General features: G+C 41.8%; 1 protein-coding gene across 5 annotated transcripts in view; it reads left to right on the forward strand.

Moving 5' to 3' along the window:
• Positions 1–69: 69 nt before the first annotated feature.
• LEPR (leptin receptor) overlaps positions 70–21980 on the forward strand; it is a 33309-nt gene continuing 11398 nt past the window's right edge. The window contains exons 1-11 of one of the 5 annotated variants that reach the window (XM_035333592.1): positions 70–333; positions 1397–1487; positions 4763–4821; positions 7047–7355; positions 8340–8457; positions 12859–13064; positions 14474–14619; positions 14708–14852; positions 17026–17322; positions 17497–17614; positions 20134–20333. In XM_035333592.1, coding sequence (XP_035189483.1) covers positions 4782–4821; positions 7047–7355; positions 8340–8457; positions 12859–13064; positions 14474–14619; positions 14708–14852; positions 17026–17322; positions 17497–17614; positions 20134–20333 — 1579 coding nt within the window. In that variant the 5' untranslated portion in view covers positions 70–333; positions 1397–1487; positions 4763–4781. Of the gene's footprint in view, positions 334–1396; positions 1488–4762; positions 4822–7046; positions 7356–8339; positions 8458–12858; positions 13065–14473; positions 14620–14707; positions 14853–17025; positions 17323–17496; positions 17615–20133; positions 20334–21980 lie in introns of those variants that run through there. The other 4 variants (XM_035333594.1, XM_035333593.1, XM_035333595.1 and 1 more) reach the window with 4 other exon arrangements.

Raw genomic sequence — 21980 nt, forward strand, 5'->3', positions numbered from 1 at the left:
GAGGGCGAGGCGGGGCCGCGGCGGGGCGGCTCCTGCGCCCCGAGCGGGGCCGTGCGGGGCCAGGGGCCGGGACCGGGGCCGGGGCCGGCGCCGCGGGAGCGAAGCGGAGCAGGTCCGGGAGCGGTGCGCTTGGGGCAGCCGCGGGCGGCTCGTGACGGGAGCTGGCGGCATGGTGCCCACGGCCGGACCTTTCTGCTCTTTCTCCTCTTTCCCTCCTGAGCCGTAGCGCCTGAAGAGAGAGAAACCGCACTAAAATCACGAGCGTGCTGACGGGCGAGCCGCAGGAGCCGTTGCGGGCTGCGCGCGGGGAACCCGCTGTTAATTACCGCACGGGTAATTAACTCACGAAGGCAGCCGTCGGCACGGACCGCAACCGGGGGGTCGGGACGGGTCTGACAGGCGGCTCCTGCCGGCCCCGAGCCGCGGTGGGCGCCGAGCCGCAGCCTCCGAGCGAGGGGACGGCGGGGCACGGCTCGGGGCGGCGGGCAGCGCTGGGGGCCGGCGGTGGCGTGCGGGGAAAGTGAGGGCTCTGCCGGGGTGTGAGGGCTCTGCCGGGGTGTGAGGGCTCCGCTGAGGTGCTGTGAGGGCTCCGCTGCTGGATCCTGCGCCGCGGTGGGTGCTGGAGGGGAGCTGGGTCGGGGCACCGCGGGTGTCGTGAACTGGGGGCAGCCTCAGCACAGCCGAGAGGAGAACCTGCTCCAGGGTGTGTTTGGGGTGGGTTTAGGGCGTGTTTGGGATGTGTTGCTGTTGGGTTTCACCACCGGACTTGTAGCCTGTTACCTCAGCGGGGATTTCTCCTGCTGCCTCTGGAGACAAGGGCAGTTCAGCTGCGGGTCTTACTTTGTCTGCTGGGGGGGGGAGGTGGGCATCTCCTGTTGCCCTGGTTAAAGCTTTGGTGGGATCTGAAAACAAAAACTTCAATGCAAATCATTTTCCTTGCTATTGTACGCTTCATTTGCTCCGAACTCCTTATTTATGCTGCTTGCTGCTACGCTGGATGACAACAGAAATTGGTGCCAAGGAGGACTGACCACGAATCACGGGTGTTGTCAGAACCCCACAGGAATGGAAACCCCCTGAGCACCCTTAAAGAGCAGGCCGGGAGGTGCTGTATGGAGGCATTACTGCTCAAATATTTGTATGCATAATAGAGGGCTTCTGAATAGTTAAAAACAGCTGTAGCAGAGAGCTTGCAAAAGTCAGGGACAGTTTGTATGCTCGCGGTATTATGTTCCTGTTTCCCATTAACTAGCAGCTGTTGTTTTTTTTGGGAGGATGGGAGTAAGAAAAAGGAAAAAAAAAAAAAAAAGCCTTCAGACTCTGTATATGTGAGTGGGTACACTACTGGAGGGAAAATATGTGATCCTGGCAGCTAAGTTTCTGTAACTCTCTGTAGGTTTGAGACTGCTCGCTGACAAACCGCTGCTATGTGAGGCTCTGATCCCGCTGCATCTGCTCGTCTCGTCCCTCTGTTCCTGTGAGACTGGGTGAGAACTTCAGGGTGAGATCAGCGGTGTCAGGGCGCGCTGCTCGCTCACAGCCAGGCGGGACTGATGCCTACACCTGCCTCGTACGGCAGTCCTCTTCCCACTTTAATTTTGTGGTTTGGTTTTTGTGTGAGTGTAATTCAGGAGGGAAACACGCACAAGTGCAATCTGTCAAGAAACTTGGGGGGGGGGAGGAACAAGAGGAATAGGGCAGCTTCAGAGGGCAAGGGCAAACTCTCGGTATGTTTCTGAGCCCATTGAGCAGGTGCTTGTGGATCACCAGCCATGTTTCAGGCTGTTCTGAAGATGTTTCCCATGCCAGTATGCCAGTGAAGTGTGTGACTTCCCAGCCGTCCTGTAGCAAATGACCTTATTTTCGTAATCATACTCCTTGCTTATCGTATTAGCTGTTTTATTTTCCTGCCTTGACAAAAATCCAATTGAACTCTCCTTAAATTATTTTTTTTTCTACATTAGTTAGCATGGAGAGGAAGAGTAAGGAACTGGAAAATGTCACCTTCTGCGCAGCAGCAAAGTTGGTGGTTTCAGGATGCAGCATCTTAAGGCCAATGTGTTAAAACAGGCCCCGATTCTTCCCATTTGTGTGGAGACTTCCCCCACCACGCACAAAACCATTTGTCCTCGCTGTGTTAAGTCTCTCCAGGACAGAGCTGTAGTTACAAGGTTTCATAATGTTCCTTTATTAACTTCCAGTTCCTTGAACTATTCTTGCAAAGCTTTAATCTTTCTTACAGTGCAGTTAGGGTTTATGGTAAACTCAGTATTCTCACTGGAAAAGGTGTTCAGTGATCCTGCCTGGTCCAGTAGGACATCGGTCGCGTCCTGGGCATTACCCGCAGGTAGCTCTTTTTTACCCAGCCCCTGTGCAAAGCATCCAGGAGGGGTGCTCGTGCCGATGCCTTGTGTTTTGTGTTGCTTTCTGATCCTGCTCAGCACTGGTTTTTGTTCGTGAGCGTGGTTGGGACCAGAGGTTAAAAGGAACAGCTTTGTGGTATCCGCTTACATCGATGCAATAGGAGAAAACGTCTTGAAGTGGTCTGAGCTGCGTTTTTGCCTTCTGGCCCAAATATTGTTAATTATGGTTAAATTAGTGCTGATATCAGAATCTCTTTGATCGCTCTATCTGGATGTTTATGTGGGAGCAGGATGTGAAAATGCTGTTATCTTCAGGAGACTGCATAACTACAGCCTTCTTCTTTGAAGTGTACATGGTTCTCGGCATCTGTGGCTGCTTTCCCTTCAGTCCACATGGAAGGTATTGCCTTCTTGCATCTGGGGACAAGTGAGAGACGGTGTTTCACTGGTGCTGCGCATTCTGCTATGAAATATACAGTGGAATACAGATGGTTGTCGAAGTAGAGGTTCTTTCCTCTAAACATCCAGAAACAGAAGGGCTAAGGTACCTGGGTGGCAGCTTTAGCTTCATTCGGTATGGGCTCTCACAATGGGAGAGTGACTGATGGACTGTGACTTTATGGACCATTTAGAGCTTTTGTTGATGGAAATATTTTACTGGTGTTCAGAGTGAGAGCTCTAAAGACATTTTCAGTAACGTCCATGACATACCAATAACTTTATAAGCTGTCTGATTTTCTTGCACAACATGTCGAAGCGGTCTCTGCCAGTTCCTACTGAGAAGTGGTTGAGCTATGAACTGCAAATTTTTGTTGTGCCTATAAAGGAGGCAAATGGACTGGCTTTCATTAAACTGTAGATTTAATAATGGAAATGGCATATGTTTATGCCGAGGAAATTGTTTTAAAAGCTTTTTTTATTTTTATTTTATTTTATTTTATTTTATTTTCCTCCTCCAGTCAGAAACTTTGAAAAAACTGGGTAACTTTCATCATACGCTTTTGGAAATAATCCCAGCCTGTATCTTTGTGAAATGGCAGGCTTAATAGAAGGCTGTAGCTAGTCTAATTCCGCTGGCCTTCATGGCTCACTTATTAGGAAATTGGCTAATGGCAGATGTACAGGGAAAGCTGGCCTGCTAACAGCTCTGCTGAGAGGCAAATTTTCCTCCAAAGTAGGGGTTGTGGAGCACTGCCTTTGAAATCTTGAGCTTTCCTCTTTAATTGATCAAAATGTAGCTTAAAATGTAGTCTGATTATAACCTGGATGAATGGGGAGAAAAGTGGATGGGACTGACTCATTTTTTCAGACCAAAACGAGGACAGTCTGTGCTGAAGGAACAGCTTGGCTCCAGCCCCGCTGAATTTCCAAGGGCTTTTCTTGTAAGGGTCCCTGGATGATCCTTTTAGTCTCTGGCGAGGATTTAAGGAAGAGGAGGGAGAGTTCTGGGTGTAGTCTGGGCACAGAGCAGCTTTCCTTTCCACAACCAAACCCCTTGGCTTTATTAGCAGCCACCGGTTCCCCTGTGCTGGTGCCTCTCTGCCCCGTGGTGGATTGCTGGACCTCTGCCTGGGGTGAGACAACGAGGATGTCTCACCCTCTGTGCAGGACGAGCAGGGAGTGCCCTGCTTCTTCCCTCCTGCTCCTCCACCACCACAGCAATTTGCTTCCACGCAGCTCCCGAGACCCCGTATCATTGTGCTGCGCCGTGTGGTACAGTGCGTGCTGCCCCAACCAAAAGGCCAGGGGATTACGTACGTTGGCACCAGCTCTTTTGGCAGCATCGGCGGTCTCGAGGAAATTGGTCTCAAAATTATGTAAGGAATGAGAACGCCTTTGGAGGGACTCCCTGCATCTTAGTTCTTGCCACAACATTCCCTGTCTGATTTGATCTGTAAATTTTACTGATCATCCAGTTCTAGTTAATTACAAAGGCAACCAAATTCTGCGTGTTTTAGTCTGATATCCTTTGTCAAACTGTTTCTTAAAGTATAAAAGTGCTTATATTTCGGCTTCCACGGAATTTGTGTGGCTAAAATACGAAAATCAAAAAGAACAAAGAACCTCAAATGAAAGGAAAATATTTAAATATTAATGTAAAGTTTAGTGAAGTCTTCACCAAACTGATGTTTGGGTGCTTTTGTGCATGCTGCACTTTTTTCTTTTATTTTCTTGGGGGAAGAGATACTTGAGTACCTCTTGGGCATTTTGAGAGTTTAGTTGCGCTGGTATTTAAATGATATGCTAAGCAATGTTAATGCATTTTATTCCCAAATGACATTCTGATTTTGTTGTTGCTTTCTGCTATAAAGGTGTGAAGACCAATGTAAAAGAAGTGCACCGTAATGAAACCCTGATGATAATTATCATTCTCAGTTAATTTTCTATATGTTTTTCAGACCAGCTCTTCAAAACAAGATGTCCTGGCAAATCGTTCTGACCACAGTTGTGCTGTTGGGTAAGTTAACTGTGTTAAAAATAAGATGGTTAGAAATGGTTTAGAATGAAGAGTACTCACCGTTTCTGTTCTGCAGTGGTGTTTCAAGCACTAGTATCCTATCACAGTATGCAGCTAGTATATGCAAAGGTCCTGATTTATCTGTTTTATCTGTATCCTGATTTATCTGTTTTTCTAATTGGGAAATGTCCACAGCAATATTGGTGTATGCTGTTCAGGGACAGATGGTATTTGCCTTTCTTTTTTTTATTTTTATTATTGAAAAAAGAACTAAAGACCTGATGATAATGTTCACGGAGAAAGCAGGTACCACAATCCAATGAAGTTAGTTTCAAAATCCGTATCTTTTATCTTCATGAAAGATGAAGAAATCATTAGACAGTATACATGTCGTGTCAAATATTTTGTTGACAAATACCTTATGTAATCTGAAGATGTTGTGTACCTTTTCATTAGAAAACGTGGGTGCTTCAGGGAGTTTTCATTAGGCTTCAGAGCTGTTGTGTGGCCTGCAATAAAGAAAATCAGTGCCATCTATTGACTGGCCATCTCTTTCAAATAAGCAAATACCCACGGTTAGCATCTCTGTAGCTCTCTTAACCCAGGCACTTAAATACACCTCTGCTTGAGAGGCAGATCTGTGTGTGATGGCCTCCGTGTGTCCATGGCACAGAGAAACAGTCTGTCTGGAGCAGGAAAGCGTTCTTAACGCACGCTGTGATAGCAGGCCTTTAAGAGCAATGCCAAGCCTATGCCAAACATTCTGTCTTGTAATTCATTATAGTTCTTTCATTTTTAAACACATCTGTGGAAATGGCAAGTAGCTGCATACGTTCTGATTTATGGGATTTAATTAATCCTGTGGTATTGATAGTGGGATATGACAGGGGAGAGTATGTTTTTTAGGTGAAATGTGACTTGGCAGGAATCTCTTCGCACCCCTCAATTGACTCCGTGAATTGGGCAGTATGTTGGTTAACCGTCCTGCTTTGTAGGCAGTCACGTCACTTGCTCGTTTGTTCTTTTTTTAATCATGTATTTTGGACTAATAGTCTGTTCAGTCAACCGAATCCTCCACATGGTGCCAGGGAGCCTAATGAAGCTGATATTTATAGAGGCACAAACTCTTTTAAACGAGAAAGGGGAAAGAGCAGAACCCTTCAGGAGCCTGGCGTTACAAAATCCGTGTAAAGACAAAACGAAACGCGCTGCGTGGTAACACGGTGTCTGTTTTAATGTAGCGTGCATCTACTTTTAAAAAGCTTTCATTTTGTATTTTTACATTATTTAGCTTATGCACTATTAATCAAACAGTGCTAGAGAAATTTTTTATTATTATTTTAGATGTTGCAAGGCACAGAGTATGAATTAATTTCTATCTAATGAGTGGTTTAAAATATTTATGCCCTAACTGAGCGGAAAGCTAAAAGCAAAGAAGTGAGCAAATGACCCTCATGCCTTTCTGTAACTGGAGCGTTAATCTTTGGAATTCATTCAGTGTTTTACAGTAAGCTATTTCCAAAAGCGATACGTTCATCACTCGCAAAATCACTGTTAGCGTAATTCAAGCCATGGCTTACCAACAAGAGCTACGACTGCGGTCGGAGCGCTTTTATTTTGAAGAATCTAAGTCTGATGGAAAGATCGTTGATTCTGTGACCATTTTTTTCCTACATCTCATTTCCCAGATAATGCTCTGGCGTTGCATAGTTGCATCCAGTTGTGTATGCTGGTAATGCTGTTCCGTGGAATTTAACAGTTACAATGTGACTGTGTTATATTTACAATGGGATAATTTTTTTGCTGCAGTGATGGGACCATGTTATTAGGAGATGGATCGCAAAAGTCCCAGCGAAGTGTGTGAATTTAGAATGAGGATTTGGTGGATTTTAAATTAATAGGAGCCAGTTTACCCCAAAGTGATGCTTCCCCTGCAGGCTTGATTTTGACCAATTTGAAGAAGTTGGGAAAACAAAATGTTTGTTGTAGTGACTTTGGGAGAGGAAGCTGGCATTTGGCAGTTGTGACACCAGTTCAGAGGGTGTGATTTTAAATATTTTTGTTTCTAGCTCAGAGGAGATAAGCCCCTGGAAATGATTTGATTTTTTTTTTTTTTCTTCTGTAATGAAAGTGGTTCTGTATAACATTGGCCACTCCCTTCATTGTCAAGTGATAAAAACTTTTACCATTATTTTTGGTATCTTTTCCTTTGTCTTTATTTGCAGACTTCATCCACACAGCAGTTGCCCATTGTATGGTCCATCAGATTCTTCCCAGGAACTTTACGTTACCCTGTATGTTGCTGAATGAGACGGTTTTGAGTCCTTTCTCTGCTGGAGTTGTAGAGAGCTGGTCTGGTTTGAGGAGAGAGCCTGGAGCTGCTGAAACCAACCCTCCCTTGCTAATGAATGAAGAAAGTTTTCTGTGTTGCCTTTGGAGCGATAACAACATTGATTGTTCTTTGTACAGAGCAAGCATGCAGCCAAGGATGTTTATTCCTTCAGAAATAAGCATCTCTGCTTCTCAGGAAAGAGGTAGGTTTTTCAGTCAAAGGCATGGTAAGTTACTTGTCCTTCAGGAAAAGGTTCTTTGTTTTTAAGTGGTTGTTTATTGTTTATTTCAGTGGGTATTAATTTTTATCCAGAGCAGAGAACTAATTGTAGTATAATATCTCAGAAGTCTGCAGTGGAAGGTAAAAGTGGTAATAGCACATATGCAAAGGGGAAAAAATAGTTTGTCTTTCTACAGTGAAACATGTAGTACTGCTTATGAGGATGTAAGCCCAGATCTTCACAGGTGTTCAGATGCTGTGGAAAATAGTTTAAACTTTTTTTTTTTTTGTGGATGTGGGCTTTGAACTCCTTCAGGAGGGAGAAGAGAGAGAGCAAGTGCCGGGGAGGAAGACAGCAAGCCTTCTCCTCTGACCAGATTGCGATGCCTTAGTAAATATCTGTATGCAGATTTGATGGAATTACTTTTCTAGACTGTTTTTCTCCTTCTGTAAACCACACTATGTGAGCAACACAGGGAGCTGTTGGTCTGCTGACTTAGAGTAGAATTCTGTTTTACAAGTGTTGTCCCATGGGAAAAGAATCTCTTTTAAAGACCGCCACACGAAATGTGGTGCAGTTGTGTATGCCATACAACTGCGTGTGTGAACAGAGTGTATGCCACGCAGAGGCTGTACGTGTTAGCAGCAAAATCTTCAAGCAGCAGCAGCTTCATTTCTTACTTTGCCTTGTTGCCTCGTCCCTATAATTATGTAAAACATGTTGCTTCTCTAATAATCAGAGTGCAGCAGGCTGTTACCATACAAGTGGTTAGCCTTTTCTGAGTTTAAGGCTGTATACTGGTCCCCAGTTCAAAAGGGACTATTTATGCACATTTGCATATGTGGGGTCGTGCCTTGCCTTCATGAGTATCTGCTACTTGTCTCTTTTTTAGCGAATTGTACTCTGGCTCTTCAGTTGTTCTTTGCTTTTAATATAGTTCAGAAATATTTTCTTTTTTTTGTTTAGATTCAGATTGGAACATTGAATGCTGGATTAAAGGCAAGCTGGATCTGTTAGTTTGTAGCCTCCGGTTTTTGAAGCTACACTTGAGACCTGATTTGAAGGTTAATCTTTTATATGCTGTGTAAGTACAGACTTAAATTTCTCACTGTTGGCATTAGAAATCCGAAAGCATTTTCAAAAATATCAGCATTAGTCTCCCAGGCTTGCAGCACATTAGTAGCATTAGCTTTACAAGCAGATGATATGGTTTATACCTTGCCTTGTCTCAAAGTAATCAAAGACGGAACAGAGGAAAGCATGTGGTTCTATTTTTGAACGAGAAGCGATAAGCTTGGAGGGCCCCTCTCCTTCGTTCTTGCCATGCTTCTTGAAATGCTTTAATGAAATCCCAATTGACTTGCTAAAATATCTTTGCTTTTACACTTGCTTAATTCTAAAGCTGTGATCTTGGTTCTGCCTTTTTGATGCTTTTGACCATAATGTTCTCTCAAAGTAACTATGTGACTTGGCATTGTATTAAATGTTGCTGTGATCACCCTGGTGCTGCTGAGCGGCACCCACCTGCGTAGTTTTCACCATCACAAATACTCCCTGTAATGGCAGTACATGGTAATTGTCCTGACTGGGGGGTGGGCACATCTTTCATACAGAACCCGTCTGATTTGATGGTAAATTGATCTATTTGATTCCACTCCCAAAACCACGCTGTTTCTCCTGTATCACTGGTAGGATGGAAGGAATAGTGTGAACATGCAGACTGAATTTCTAAGGGAAATAAGCTAAGTGTAAGTAGTTGGCTGTGCTGAATTCACAGGGGACAACTTCTGTTTAAAATACAGAACTGGATGACAGATATCGCTTACCACAAATTATATCTGTAGTCAGTGTAGGAAGCAACACTATTAATTGATAATAAATACGGTTCTTTAGTTGGCATCATGTTTTAAAGCTGAAACCAGATTTTGAGTGGGTTCCCACTTCGAGTGTTCCTCACTTTGCTTTGTGGCATACCGCTATGTGTTTGTGGGAGAGGCAGATCTGACTTCACCTCTGTTCCATTCAGTCTCAACTGCAGCAGAAAAATCTCAGCCAGTAATCCTTACGAAGTAATCTGTATATTGATTTTTTGGGGTGTGCCTAACATTGGTGGAACAGCAGGTTCAGGTCCCAGCTGGTACGAAGAGGTTCTTTGTATTATGAAGGGAATTCAGTAAGCATCGTGCGATTTATGAGAGGAGGCCCTAAAGGCTTCCTAGAGGACTTGTGGCATTTCTGTATTTGATTACTTTTAGCTGAAAAGGCAAGATGCAGTGCAGTTCCTGACACCAGAGAACATGTTTCACTACCCAGACTTAACGTTAACATTTTTCTTTTAGGGTCCCTGTGTTCTGGGGGAACAGCTAGCAAAGCATTTCAGATCATGCTAAGGTGACAGCTTCCCCTCTTGGCTTGCTGATACCTTAACATTTTATTTGCATGAGCCAAAATACCTTGAAGACATTCCCAGTTTTAAAAATATGCATTCCTGGCATGTGTTACTCCCTGGGAGTCTGGAGCTTAGGCCAGAATTCTCACATATAAGACAAGCAATGTATGAAAATAATGACCTAGAAGAATCAACATCACAAAGTTTGAGTCTTCAGCTGTTTTAAGTTTTTCAGGATTAGAAGTGTATCTTTTTTATTTTACACATCCACAGTTTGCCTGCTTCTAATAATACCAAGTTACTTTGAATAGAAAATGTTTTGTTCTGTCTGAAACAGTGCTATTTACTGAGCTTTTACCTTCCCCGGCAGCGTGTCTTTGGGAGGAGAAAGATTATTCTGAAATATGATTAGACAAATTAGGTTAATCGTCTCCCAAAAGTGAAGATCTTTCCAGTTGTATGTATTCTAGGAATGCTGCAAACCTTGATGGTAATTACATTAACTGAAATCACTTAGCCTTAGGGATGCTTTTGCAGTGACACAGATGAATGCTCCTTGTTGAACTTTGAGCACTGCCTATAATTTGCCCTTTTGGTGGATGGTGATATATAGGGTGTGCTCGTGTTTCTGCCCTGTTCGCAGTACCTGTGGGGCACTGCTTGACTTCTGGGCCTAGGCTCCTGTGTTCTGAAGGATAAATCACTCAGTTTACCTCAAGACTGGTGCCTCGGTTGAGCACATCATTTATACGTGGAGTGTTCTTTAGCTGGAGAATATGAACCTCTTCTTAGAGACTTGGCATGTCGTGAGCTAGGCAGCCATCAGACGTGGTGTGATGGTAAGGGGCAGCTTGTTCAAGGAAGTGTTGGTCTAGAGCTACTATATATCACATGCATTTATCTATACTTATTGAAAATCCCTAGAACCCCAGACAGCCTTGTTCCATCAGTTCCTAATAAAGATTGCACTTGCACAAGCACGATATAGAGAAATACTGAAAGCAGTGTTACACTGGTGACCTCGCTTCTGGCAGGCTCCAACACAGCTACCCATAGCTGCTGTTGTACCTTTCTTGAAAACAGAAGAATTGTAGTTCTTGTATCTCTTCTAAAACAGTTCTGACCCTTTATTTTCAGTCAGATGTTCCAGTTGCAAGAAATAATTTGAACTTCTGTAGAGATATTTTGCAGCTTTTCATTTAAAGTCTAAAAATTCAGTACAGGGCCACAGATTAATTTAGCAAAAATACCAACACTTTCTGAAGTATGTGTGAAAGCATCTGGGAGGCCTTAACTTAATGTGTTGACCAAAAGAACTGTCCCTGCACAACTGAAAATGACGCTTGGAGTAGAAAAGAAAAGCAGGCCTTGGGCATATGCCCATGTTAATTACACTGTGGCTCAGGGCAAGCATTATTATATTTTTTTCTCCTGTTGTGTCTTGTGCTTCAGCCACTTGTTTCCATCTTAGTCACATCTCACATCGCCTTTGCACGTTTTCCTTCCCTTCACTGTAAGCTATTGAAAGCTTAACTTCAGTTCATTAGTTTTCTCTTGAATGCCAGAGGTGGGCTCTTATAATCCATTCACAAAAGTTCTGCGTTTAGTACCTGTCTTTTTTTTTTTTTTTTGCTCATCCCTCAGTGCCAAGACAAATCTCTCAGATTCCCCCAGCCAGCGCTATAAGACTGAATGAGGACAGCAATGTGCACTCGTGTATTTACTAAGCCCTCTGTCTTTCCTTCCCCCCACAACAAGTTGGATGTGGCTACTGTTGTGAGATGTGAAATGCTTCCTGAACCAGGATTTATAGCTCTCTGTGTGCTGCAGCTCTCATAGGAAACTCAATTTTTTAACAGCCTGTTGCTTTGTTTTAAGTTTATCCAGAGTTCCTCCTCTCACCCTACTGAACGAAGACACTGACCTCTCCTGAACTTCTGAGGGCTGTATAAACATAAACTCCACTAAAGCCAGTATTTGCAGTTTAGGAACAATGGTTATACTGTGACTGGATCCATCTGCAGCCAAACTGGAGATGACAGGCAGCTCGTGCAATCCCTGGCTGTGGCTGTTCTCCAAAAATACTTTGGCTTTCTGTGGTTCTGCTTGTAATCGAGACTTGTGTTTAGCCCTGGCTTAGCAATTTGGAGTGAGGTGATGTGGGGGCCCCTCAGAAAGCTGTCGTGCACTGATCTTATCCCAAATCTGGTAACGTGGCTTAGGCTTTTCCTTTGCTTTGTGTAGCTGCCTGGGGAGGCAGAGAGGTGTCGGAGAAGCCTACAGTGTAGAAGTGAGATCTTGGTAGTTTCCTGACACGAAGGGGTGGAAGACCTGACTGGTACAGAGCTGTTGGGTTTTCTTCTGGTTGTGCCTGCATTCCTACACAGAGCAATTTATACAGTAAATAGACGAAAAAAATTGTTTCTAGAAAACATCAGCACAAAATTAATAATTCTGGAGAACACAGGTGTCTTTTTTTTTTTTTTCCCTGAGTAATGTAAGTTGTTGAAAATAAGTACTAAAGTATGTTCTGAATGGTGAAGTTCTTCAGCCTGTTTTTACAAATACTGTTTTCACTGGCATAAGAGTTTTAGGGTATTACATTAATTACAATGTTTAATGGTAGCAGAAGCTAGAATGAACATTACATTTGTTCAGATTTTATTTTGGTGCCCCACAAGTAGGATTTCAAATGAAATCTCTGTGGGAGTGGCAGCGAGCTGCAGTTAGTCCAGGGCAGGGTAACTAACTTTGTGTGCTCAAGGAGCATTTAGTAACGGTTACCATCAGGATTTGGAAACTAGTCTGACTAAACTACAGGTCTCATCCAGTATGGTAATGCGTTTGTTTTAAGGTCAGTCCTTAGGAATACTTTTCATTAAATCATCTGCTTTAAACCATTTAAAAAGGGAGAAGCAGCAAAGCAAAAACAATTAGTTATGATTACTGTCTTTTTAACTTTTCTCATTACATTTTTTTTTTTTTTTTGGCCGGGCCGGCCGGGGGTAAATAAACCTTACCCAGAGGACAAATCTCCTCTATTGAAATAGCATTGAGGAAAAAATCCATTTGTTGTTGTTGCTGTTCTTTCTGTAGATCAGATCTGCCACTGGGAGATGCATCTACGAGCTCTCTGAAGGGGACTGCCATGGCCGCTCAGTGTGGCTGCAGTGAGTATGGCAAGTGTGAATGCCGTGTGCCTTCTCTGAGACTCAACTACACCTACGTCATGTGGCTGAAGATTGTGACTGGGGTAACACCTCTTTGGTCGCCTTTGATGGCAGTCAAGCCCATAGACATCGGTAAGTATTACCTACATTTTAAATGTTTTTTTTTTAGTGGGATGTCTTTTGTGGAGGAGTGCACAGGCAGAACAGGAAAAGACTTGCTGGTGCTGTCTCAGTTGTTCAGGATGGTGCCTTTCTTAGCTGTCTAACTCACATTGAAGCTCTAGTACAAAACCATACTCAGTAAAGACAACCTTCAACATGCTTGAGCTTTTATTTCTAATTGGGGTCTATTTGTGCCTGAGTTTGGGGCAGTGGTGGAGGTTAACTTGCTGTGTTGCTGAGGACTTGCATTAAAAAGCGAAGAAAAAAAAATGTTCCTGATCTTACTTTGCAGTTGAGACTCTCTTCTCTCAAGGAGCTCTGTTGTTCTGATGCTTTCTTCCTTACATGTACAATTCCAGCATTTTCCAAGTTGGAAACAGTCCTCTAATATTTAATCAAGTGAAAACCCTACTGACGTAATGAATTTGATATATGTTGCTATCCAGTATGCACAGTTATTACAGATCTTGGCAAAGTTCAAAAAGGTAGGCACTGTCAGCTGTGGGGGAAAAAGTAGAATTTTTATAAACTTCTTTCTAACTGATGTGCTTTGCAGACAGAGCAAGCTGACAGTCTCTGGGTGGGATAGTTTTGAAGGTGAGAGGTTGCATATATATCATGGTGTTTTTAAGTAATGCCACAGGAAAAAATTGAAAATTCAGAGTCAGGCCTGCTGGTGTTTAAAAATGACGTTATTAAATTGTTCTGCTTAGTGAAGTATATTTGAAAAATGCATAATATTAGTATGCTCTGTGCCAAGATTTCGCTGAGTTAAAAATTGGTTGGAAAGTAAAAATATGAATACTTTTGTAATATATCAGTAGAACAGGTGGCAGCAGAATGAGAAAATGTAATTATTTATATTGTAAGATGCACAAAAGTCTGATGTAAAAGTTATGCCTTTTTTGTTTTGAAAGCTATGGGCCTCCACCCACATCAGTCATTTCTGCTGGTCTTTAGCAAGTTAATTGCATTGAGATGGTATAGAGGATTTGGATAAGTAATAAAAAAGTTATGATTTAGAAAACTGAATTTGTACTGAAATAATAACAGTTGTTTGGTAAACTGAGTGAGATTCCAGTAATACCACCTGAATGAGGTGACTTGAGCAAAGAAATCAAAGAATGGCCACTTCATATCTAGCCCAGTATTGCTAGGTGCAGGCTCTTACTCCAGTGAGCCCCAGGGCAGCTGTAGGAGTACACTTTCCCAGTAATATTACGTGACATTGCTCTGTCATACATTGTCTGTAGAGCAATTCTTGAAAACTGAACTTAAAGAAAAGGCATGAAAGAAATTTCAGAATTGGCTAAGTCATTACAGCCAGCAGTCACAGGCAGCGAGGTTAGTTGTAAACTCGTCAATTAATTTGTCCACAGTAAAGCCTGAACCTCCTCTGAACCTGCATCTAGAAATGACAGAGGAAGGTGAAGTGAAGATCTGCTGGTCTGACCCCGTGCTGATGCCATATCCCCTCCAGTACGAAGTGAACATCTCTGGAAACACAGGGCAAAATGGCTGGCAGGTGAGTCAGCTCAGCTCTGTCCCTCTGCCTTTCCCTTTCTTTTCTCTAAATCGTTATGTGATAGTAATGGCTTCTGATAATCCACTAGGTGGTTCAAGTTGCTTTAAACACCTCACTGGCCATAGACAATTCGCTGCTTGATTCCTCCTGTTTCGCTCAAGTGCGGTGCAAGAATCGTTATGGTCCAGGGTTCTGGAGTGACTGGAGCACACCGTATAATCTGAAATTGGGAGGTAGGTCATGTGCAGCTACTCTGATAAGTAGTCTTTTAGAATGCAAGAGATTTTCCAGTTTTTGTGGAATCGCTATGTGTAAACATGTGTCCAGGGAGGTACACTACACTGTGGGCATGATTTGGGCTGAAAACTGTGGGAGCTTTTTAACCTGCTGCTTCTCTTCTGACATAACTTTACCTGAGCTCCTACTCTTTGCTTTGCATAAAATTTGCATGAAATGATTAACGCATGGAGACTGCACAGTCAGCTTCACAACACCTCCGTGTGTGCCCTATTACTTGCTCACCAAGCACCTGTTCAGACCCAGAAGCTCTTTTTCTAAGGGCTTTTCCATTTCAAAAGACAGCAGTGTTTAACTTCCACTCTTTATATAGTCAGAATATATGGGAGGGGAAAGAATTGTGTTTGTCAAATCTTTGGTAAGTTGTTGTGATGCTGATTCACTTAGCAGATTGACCTGTTTTGGGTCAGCCTAAAGATGTCAGAATTTTTTTAATTGTATTTTTTCATGCTCTGCTTATGATTAACTGGAAATGTTTTGGTCTGTGTTGTCACAGGTATCCTCTGAACTGTTACATGACAATGGTAGCACTTTACCTAGATGCATACCTGTACAACTGGTAGCTGCAGGCAAAATAATGTTTTCTCTCATGTACACTTACACTCTTATCTTCAGAAGAGGTTTTTGAGTGTGTTGAGAAACAAATATGTACGTAAAAGAGGTAGATATTGTTAGATATATTTATTTTTTGTAATCCTGTTATGGGTTATGCAGTTGTATTAAACATACATCTCATCAGCAAAATAACCCCTTTGTGATAAGCCTAATTCAGCGTAGAGAGAGTAATTTCTTCACTGCAGGAGGCTCAAATTGATATATTTCCCCAATGGCCAATGTTGGGGTGAGCCAGCAGAAGAACAGTGGAGAGTGCAGCACAGCTGGTGGTTGTTAACAGGAATGCTGCCTTGAATTCAGGTGTGCACGTTACTGCCAGAAGAGTATATGCTGAAATCAAGCAGTTACATGTTTGTACAGCTGACTAGTTTCATGTTCTGATTTATGTTTAATAAGAGTCTCCGACAATGACAGTATTTTAGGTCTTCTGCTAAGAGGGCCTGTATTTTGGAAAAATTCTAAAAATACCTGAGGTGGTTCTGAACGACAAAAAGCAAAGCTGGCCAGTTAAGGAGTTTGATGCTGGCTTTGGGTCTCTTTGACAAGCTGTTCATTTTCAGCCAGTGTATAACATATGCAGTTTCCCTGAGTACTTGACTGATGGAGGCTGAGCTTATGCATGTGTATGTGCTTTGCAAAATCAATGTCTTTATGCCTAGGTGAATTGCTTATTGAATCACTGCTAACATTTGGCATCAACGACGTTGTTCAGATTGTAAAGCAATTTTTTAGAGATTAATCTCCTGCTGACTTTATTAGGAGCAGGATTACTAACTATTGGAAAGCTTGATTTTTCGGTGCTTCTGAATAGTAAATCTCTCACAGCCTATGTTCAGTATTACGGTCATGGTTCAGCTAGCATATGCCTTTGACATCCTTTCAGGGTTCTGATAGGTAGATTTTTTTTTTTTTTTCAAGCCTAAACACTGCTCTTCACTCAATTGGATCTGCTTGCACTTCTACCTGAGGACAATTTTAACATTTGTGGTATGCGTACTGGTGAGTTGTACTACGGAAGCGAACCCTTTCTAGGCTCCAAGTACTTCTTGCAGCATTCAGATAAGATGATTTTTCAAAAGTGGATAAACACACTCATTTGGTTGGACCTGATGCCTGACAAAAAAGTGGGCTGAGTATGAAGCAGCAGTGTTGATCTAGTTTCCCAAGATGTAATTTACAGGAGCCTATATGACTCTGTTTCACTTATGCTGCTGTGCATTGTTTTTCACTCTACTCCCCAGTGATTTTCTGCTCATCTAATTCCTGTTTGCCTAGGGATATTAAAGATTATTTTTATCAGAATTTACAGACATCAGTTATAGAATGAGACAGTCAACGGCCTATTTCTGCTCCTCTGCCCTGTAATGGTTAATAATAATTAAGCTGGAAGAAGCAGGTGATTTAGAAATACAACTGGATAATAAAAATTTTCTATTCACATTTGTTGTCGTTGTTCTGATTCTAATCTCAATTGACTTTTTTCTTTCCTTGTAGCTGAAGTCTTGTACTTCCCTTCTAAGATACTGACCAGTGTTGGTTCTAATGTTTCATTTCATTGCATCTATAAAAACAAAAACAAGAACGTATTGTCAAGGAGGATTGTTTGGTGGCTGAACTTAGCAGAAGAAATCCCAGAAAGTCAGTATACGCTTGTGAATGATCGCGTAAGCAAAGTTACGCTTTTCAACTTGAAAGCAACAAAACCTAGAGGAAATTTCTTCTATAACGCATTGTACTGTTGTCATCAAAATAGGGAATGTCATCATAGATACGCTGAATTATATGTAGTAGGTAAGATTCCAGATGATTTTAAATTATAATTTTGGTGCATTTTAATAGTAAGGTTAGAATATTTCAGTCTTAAACTCTACTTAGGTTTTATGAAGTGGTTATGTCTTGTAATGCGTGTTTTATGTATAAAGAATTATATCTTTATTAATAAACATTTAATGTGTTTTTAATTAGATGTGAATATCAATATCAAATGTGAAACTGATGGGTACTTAACTAAAATGACTTGCAGATGGTCCACAAACCCAAACACTTTGCTCGTGGGGAGTTCCTTGCAGTTAAGATACTACAGGTGTGTATAGTTTTAAATGCACTCTTTGTTTGGAAAGTGCTACCCTGGAAATACTTTAACAGCAAAGAATTCTGAATAGCTGTAATTATGAAATGTGCACAGTTTCTGTAAGCTGGATTTTCCTCAGCTGGGACTCCAGAGGTATCAAACACACGTGCTGAACAGGGACTGTAGATATCTGAGCATGTAATGTGGATTTTATTTACCTGTTTGTTTTTTTTAGCATTTATGAAACTTGTAGGTGCAATTCAGAAGCCAGTTCTGTAAATACAGTTTAAAAGTAGAACACAAATATTAAACCCGTTGTGACAGGAGGCCTGAATGCAACTGAACCGATGTGCTTTTTAAGCTTTTATTTTTCTTTCAAGCCACTTTCAAAACCGGGGTGGGTTGCAGGAAAAAAAAAAAAAAAAGTTTAAAAAAGACAAATCTGATTATTAAATCAGTGGTATAATCATCCTCATCTTCATTCATACAATTAGTGCCCGTGACAGTATTGTTTTACCGTAAAAGGAATCCCTTTGAGTTACTAATACATTGAGTTTGAGAGTTTTCCTAAAACCATGCTAATATTTATACAAACAAGATAGACAGACAGCCCGTCCTGACGAATAATCTTTTGTTTTACTGGACTCTCTGCTGGACTAGTTATGCAAAAGTTTTGCCAAAATAAGCTTAAACCAGCCCTCAGAGCCTAATCCTTTGGAAAGCTGGCCTGTCTTTGCTAATGAAGGTGGATTTAATTTCTGAAATATTATCATACCAGGATGAATATTTCTCGGGATTTTGTGGACTAAAGCAATAACTGGAATGGTTGAGATTTCATGTGGAGACTTTTAGGGCAGGATTAGTGACTAACTGACTAGTAAGGTAGGTTTTGTTTTGACTGTCTTCACAAATATGAATGTAATGAGTGTACTGCTGGGCAGGGAGCCTGAAATAAACACTGTGCTGCTCTTGCCATGTCTTTTATTCCCACTTCTTCAATGTTCAGGTTTAGCTAAAAAAGGTGGTTTGGTTTTTTATTGAATGCTACATGGTAACTTGTACATTTGCTGCAGTGTTCATGCCTGGTGAAACTCTGAACAGTAATACAACTGAAAATGCTTGCCAAATGCTAGTATTTAATATGATATTTCCTTCCTTGCTGGAAGTTGGGTTGCTTTGTTTTGGTTCTTTGGGGTTTTTCTAAGTTTTGTTTGTGTGTGGTTCTGCTTTTTTAATACTAAGGTCTGAAAGATCAAATAAATAACTAATCAAAGTTCATGGGGAACCCACATTAATGTAATGACTACTAAAATGTTTCAGGATAAGACTTATAAAGGTTCATAGCTATGAAAACAGCATCATCATTTGCATTCTATTGTATATTGTGAACAAAAATACAAAACGAACATTTACTAGCCTGAAACCTGCTAAAATGGTTATTTAAAAAAAAAAAATGTCCAAGCTTGATTATAGAAGGCAAGGATAAATATACTGGAGTTGTGAGTGTTTGGTTAGACATAGGCAAGTCCTTGGGATGAAGGTTAGAAATTAAATGCTTTGCATCGACATCAGACACATCAGATTTTCCAAGAGCACACAGCTATTCCTCTTACTGATGTGATTACATTTTACAGATGAAACCCCATGCTCTGTAATAATGTGGTGTGCTAGCTTTGCATGCTGGTGTTTTGTTTTTGTTGGCTTGTTACTACATCTTCCTCTACAGTCAGTGCTGCCAACACTAACAGCGCAGAAATGATCATCCTAGAAAAACAGAATGCTAAACGAAACCTTCAAAGCACCAGACGACTGTTTAATCAGTATTAGCTATGTTGACAGAAAGAGGAAGGATTCAGCTAAGTCTTAACTTTTGTGGTCCGGCTGAATAGCTAATACCCGATCTGGCCGCTCTCACCACAAGTCTGAGCTGTGCCCAAGCTTAGGAGAAATTTGAAAACTTGCATTCCCACCTCACATAAGGTGTCACTGCCATTTTGTCCAGAGCCCAGTTCTCCTCTTCTGTGGCCACATGTGGGATTTTAATACCACCCTCTGGCATTGATACTCATATGGGATTTCAGTCTCCTGGAGACTTCACTTTGCAGATCTGTTTGGGCCACTTTGCCCTGGACATCAGGTGGTGTTTGGAAAGGCACAATTCCTGGCTGGAGGTCTGCCCTGATAAGAAAAAACACTCAACTAACATGATGCATGAGTTGGAGATGCCTGTACCTTCCTTTTTGTCCCTCTTTCTTCACATTGTTAGCGTCATCAGAAGATTCTGCACTGGGGAGAGCCTTCCACATCCTGCTGTTTTTTTCAGGCTAAGAGCCAGAGCTTGATTAACACCACAGTGTTATTTATCCATTCAGTACAGACTTAGTTTGGACAGATCTTGAGCTTATCATCAAAAAAAATCACACGTTTCCAGTGACACCCTCTGTATTAATTGTCTTCTGAGTTCTGTTTTACTGATGTAATGAGCAGCTTGTTGTTGCAGTGTATTAACTTCATGTTTTTTTCTTTTTAAGGAGCAAAATTTATTGTCCTAACTTTCCAAGTATCCCTCCAGAATCAGAGGTGAAAGAATGCCTTTTACAGAGGAATCATTCCTTTGAGTGCATATTTCAGCCTATTTTTCTTTTATCTGGGTATACCATGTGGATAGAGTTTAAGCACTCGCTAGGAACGCTTGAGTCCTCACCAACTTGCGTCGTTCCAGCAGATGTGGGTAGGTTGAGATTTCTGCACGTCTTTCTTTGCTTGTGACCTTGGATTTCCTACCTTATATGGTATAGATAAAGTACTTCATAGCATTTTAAATGCATTACATTGTGGAAAGAACATAAAAACATAGGAGTTCCAGTGTCGTCATCTAAAAAACATTGGATTAAATGTTATTTCCATAGATTTTGCTTGGCACAGGAGCAGACTGTAGCTGCAGCTAGTACCTATAAAATGAAACATTCAGTTTTGCATGTTTGTCCTCAAGTGTTTTGCAAGGGCATCTACAGAAAAAGAGTATTTTAAAAATCAGTCTCATTTTTAAGATTCTTGATTAGCTAACTTTTCTGCTCTTCAGCTGGTTAAGGTTTTCCCCTATGAGGAGAGCCCAAGAGGGCTGAGACTGCTCAGCCTGGAAAAGAGGAAGCTCGGGGGGATCTCAATATCTGTAAATAAGTGAAGGGAGGTGCAAAGCCTCGGCCCTACTGTGATTCTCTGGAGGCCGTGCTGTGATGCAGTGCAGTGCTACATGTGAATTACTGACGTGCCTGCTCATTCCTGTTTAAACTCACAGGAACTGTTTACGTTCTTGCATGCATCTGCAAAGTTTATTTTGCAACACACAGAGCACTTAAATGTGTGTGAAAGCTAGAGGCAGAAACAGTGTTTGTGTGTTTTCAAACACTGCAAAATGTGCAAAGCAAGTCTTGGTGTCTGGTCCATGAGTCACAGCATTTGTTGGACTGTGTATTGCTTTGGACACAAATGTGAACATATGCAGAGAGAACACACTGCAGCTTTGGCTTTGTGTGACTTCTGAAAAAAAAAAAAAAAAATGTTCTACATCCATCCACAAAGAGGAAATAGCAGTTTTCCACCCAGAATTAGTGTTTGCAATAGATAAGTTCCTTCTGTCTTTTAGGTAGACCACAGAACTGCTACATGAAATAAAGCAAAATGATAGATATCTACTTGGGGGGCAGGAAGGGAGAAGCGTGCACGTAACATAAATTAAACCAAACCATGCTTTTCATTTCAAATTTTAAATAGAGTAAGCAAAAAAATAATCTATAGGAAGGAAATGAGAAGTTTAATGCGTTATAGCTGAGTGGGGTATGGGATTTAGCATTTGATTATTACTATTTTAGTGGCCTTGTGGTTTTCAAGGTTACTTCGGTCTAGTTCAAAGAGGATTGTTTGGCAGCCTTGAGCTTCAGAAATAAAAGTGGTGTAAGGGTTGGTGGGGGACATCCTGCACTTTTACTGCTTAGAAAATTTGCCAAAAAACCTGGCACTTGCCTGCATGGCAGCTGTACTGTTAGTCTGTGTCAGGGATTTCTGTGCTCTGCAGGGTGTAAGAGGTTGGTTGGCTCTCTTCTTTTGGGAAGAGGTAATGTCTTCACATGATGCTGCACAGTGAGGAGCGCTAGCAGGCGTTGGCTTTCAGCTGCACCAGCCCACAGACCTTCAGGAGGCTGGGTTATTCCAGTCATCCCTTCAAGGAAAAAGCAATGAATGGAACTGGCCTACCTTGGATGAAGGATGCTCTGTATTGTAAAACAAAACCTATGCATTCTGGCCTTGCCCAGGATTTAAAGCTTATTTAAAGCTTTTGTTGTTTTCTTACTCCCTCACCAGCTCACTGGTCAAAACA

The sequence above is a fragment of the Oxyura jamaicensis genome, chromosome 8 (genome assembly GCF_011077185.1).
Source record: "Oxyura jamaicensis isolate SHBP4307 breed ruddy duck chromosome 8, BPBGC_Ojam_1.0, whole genome shotgun sequence".
Classification (NCBI taxonomy): Eukaryota; Metazoa; Chordata; class Aves; order Anseriformes; family Anatidae; genus Oxyura; species Oxyura jamaicensis.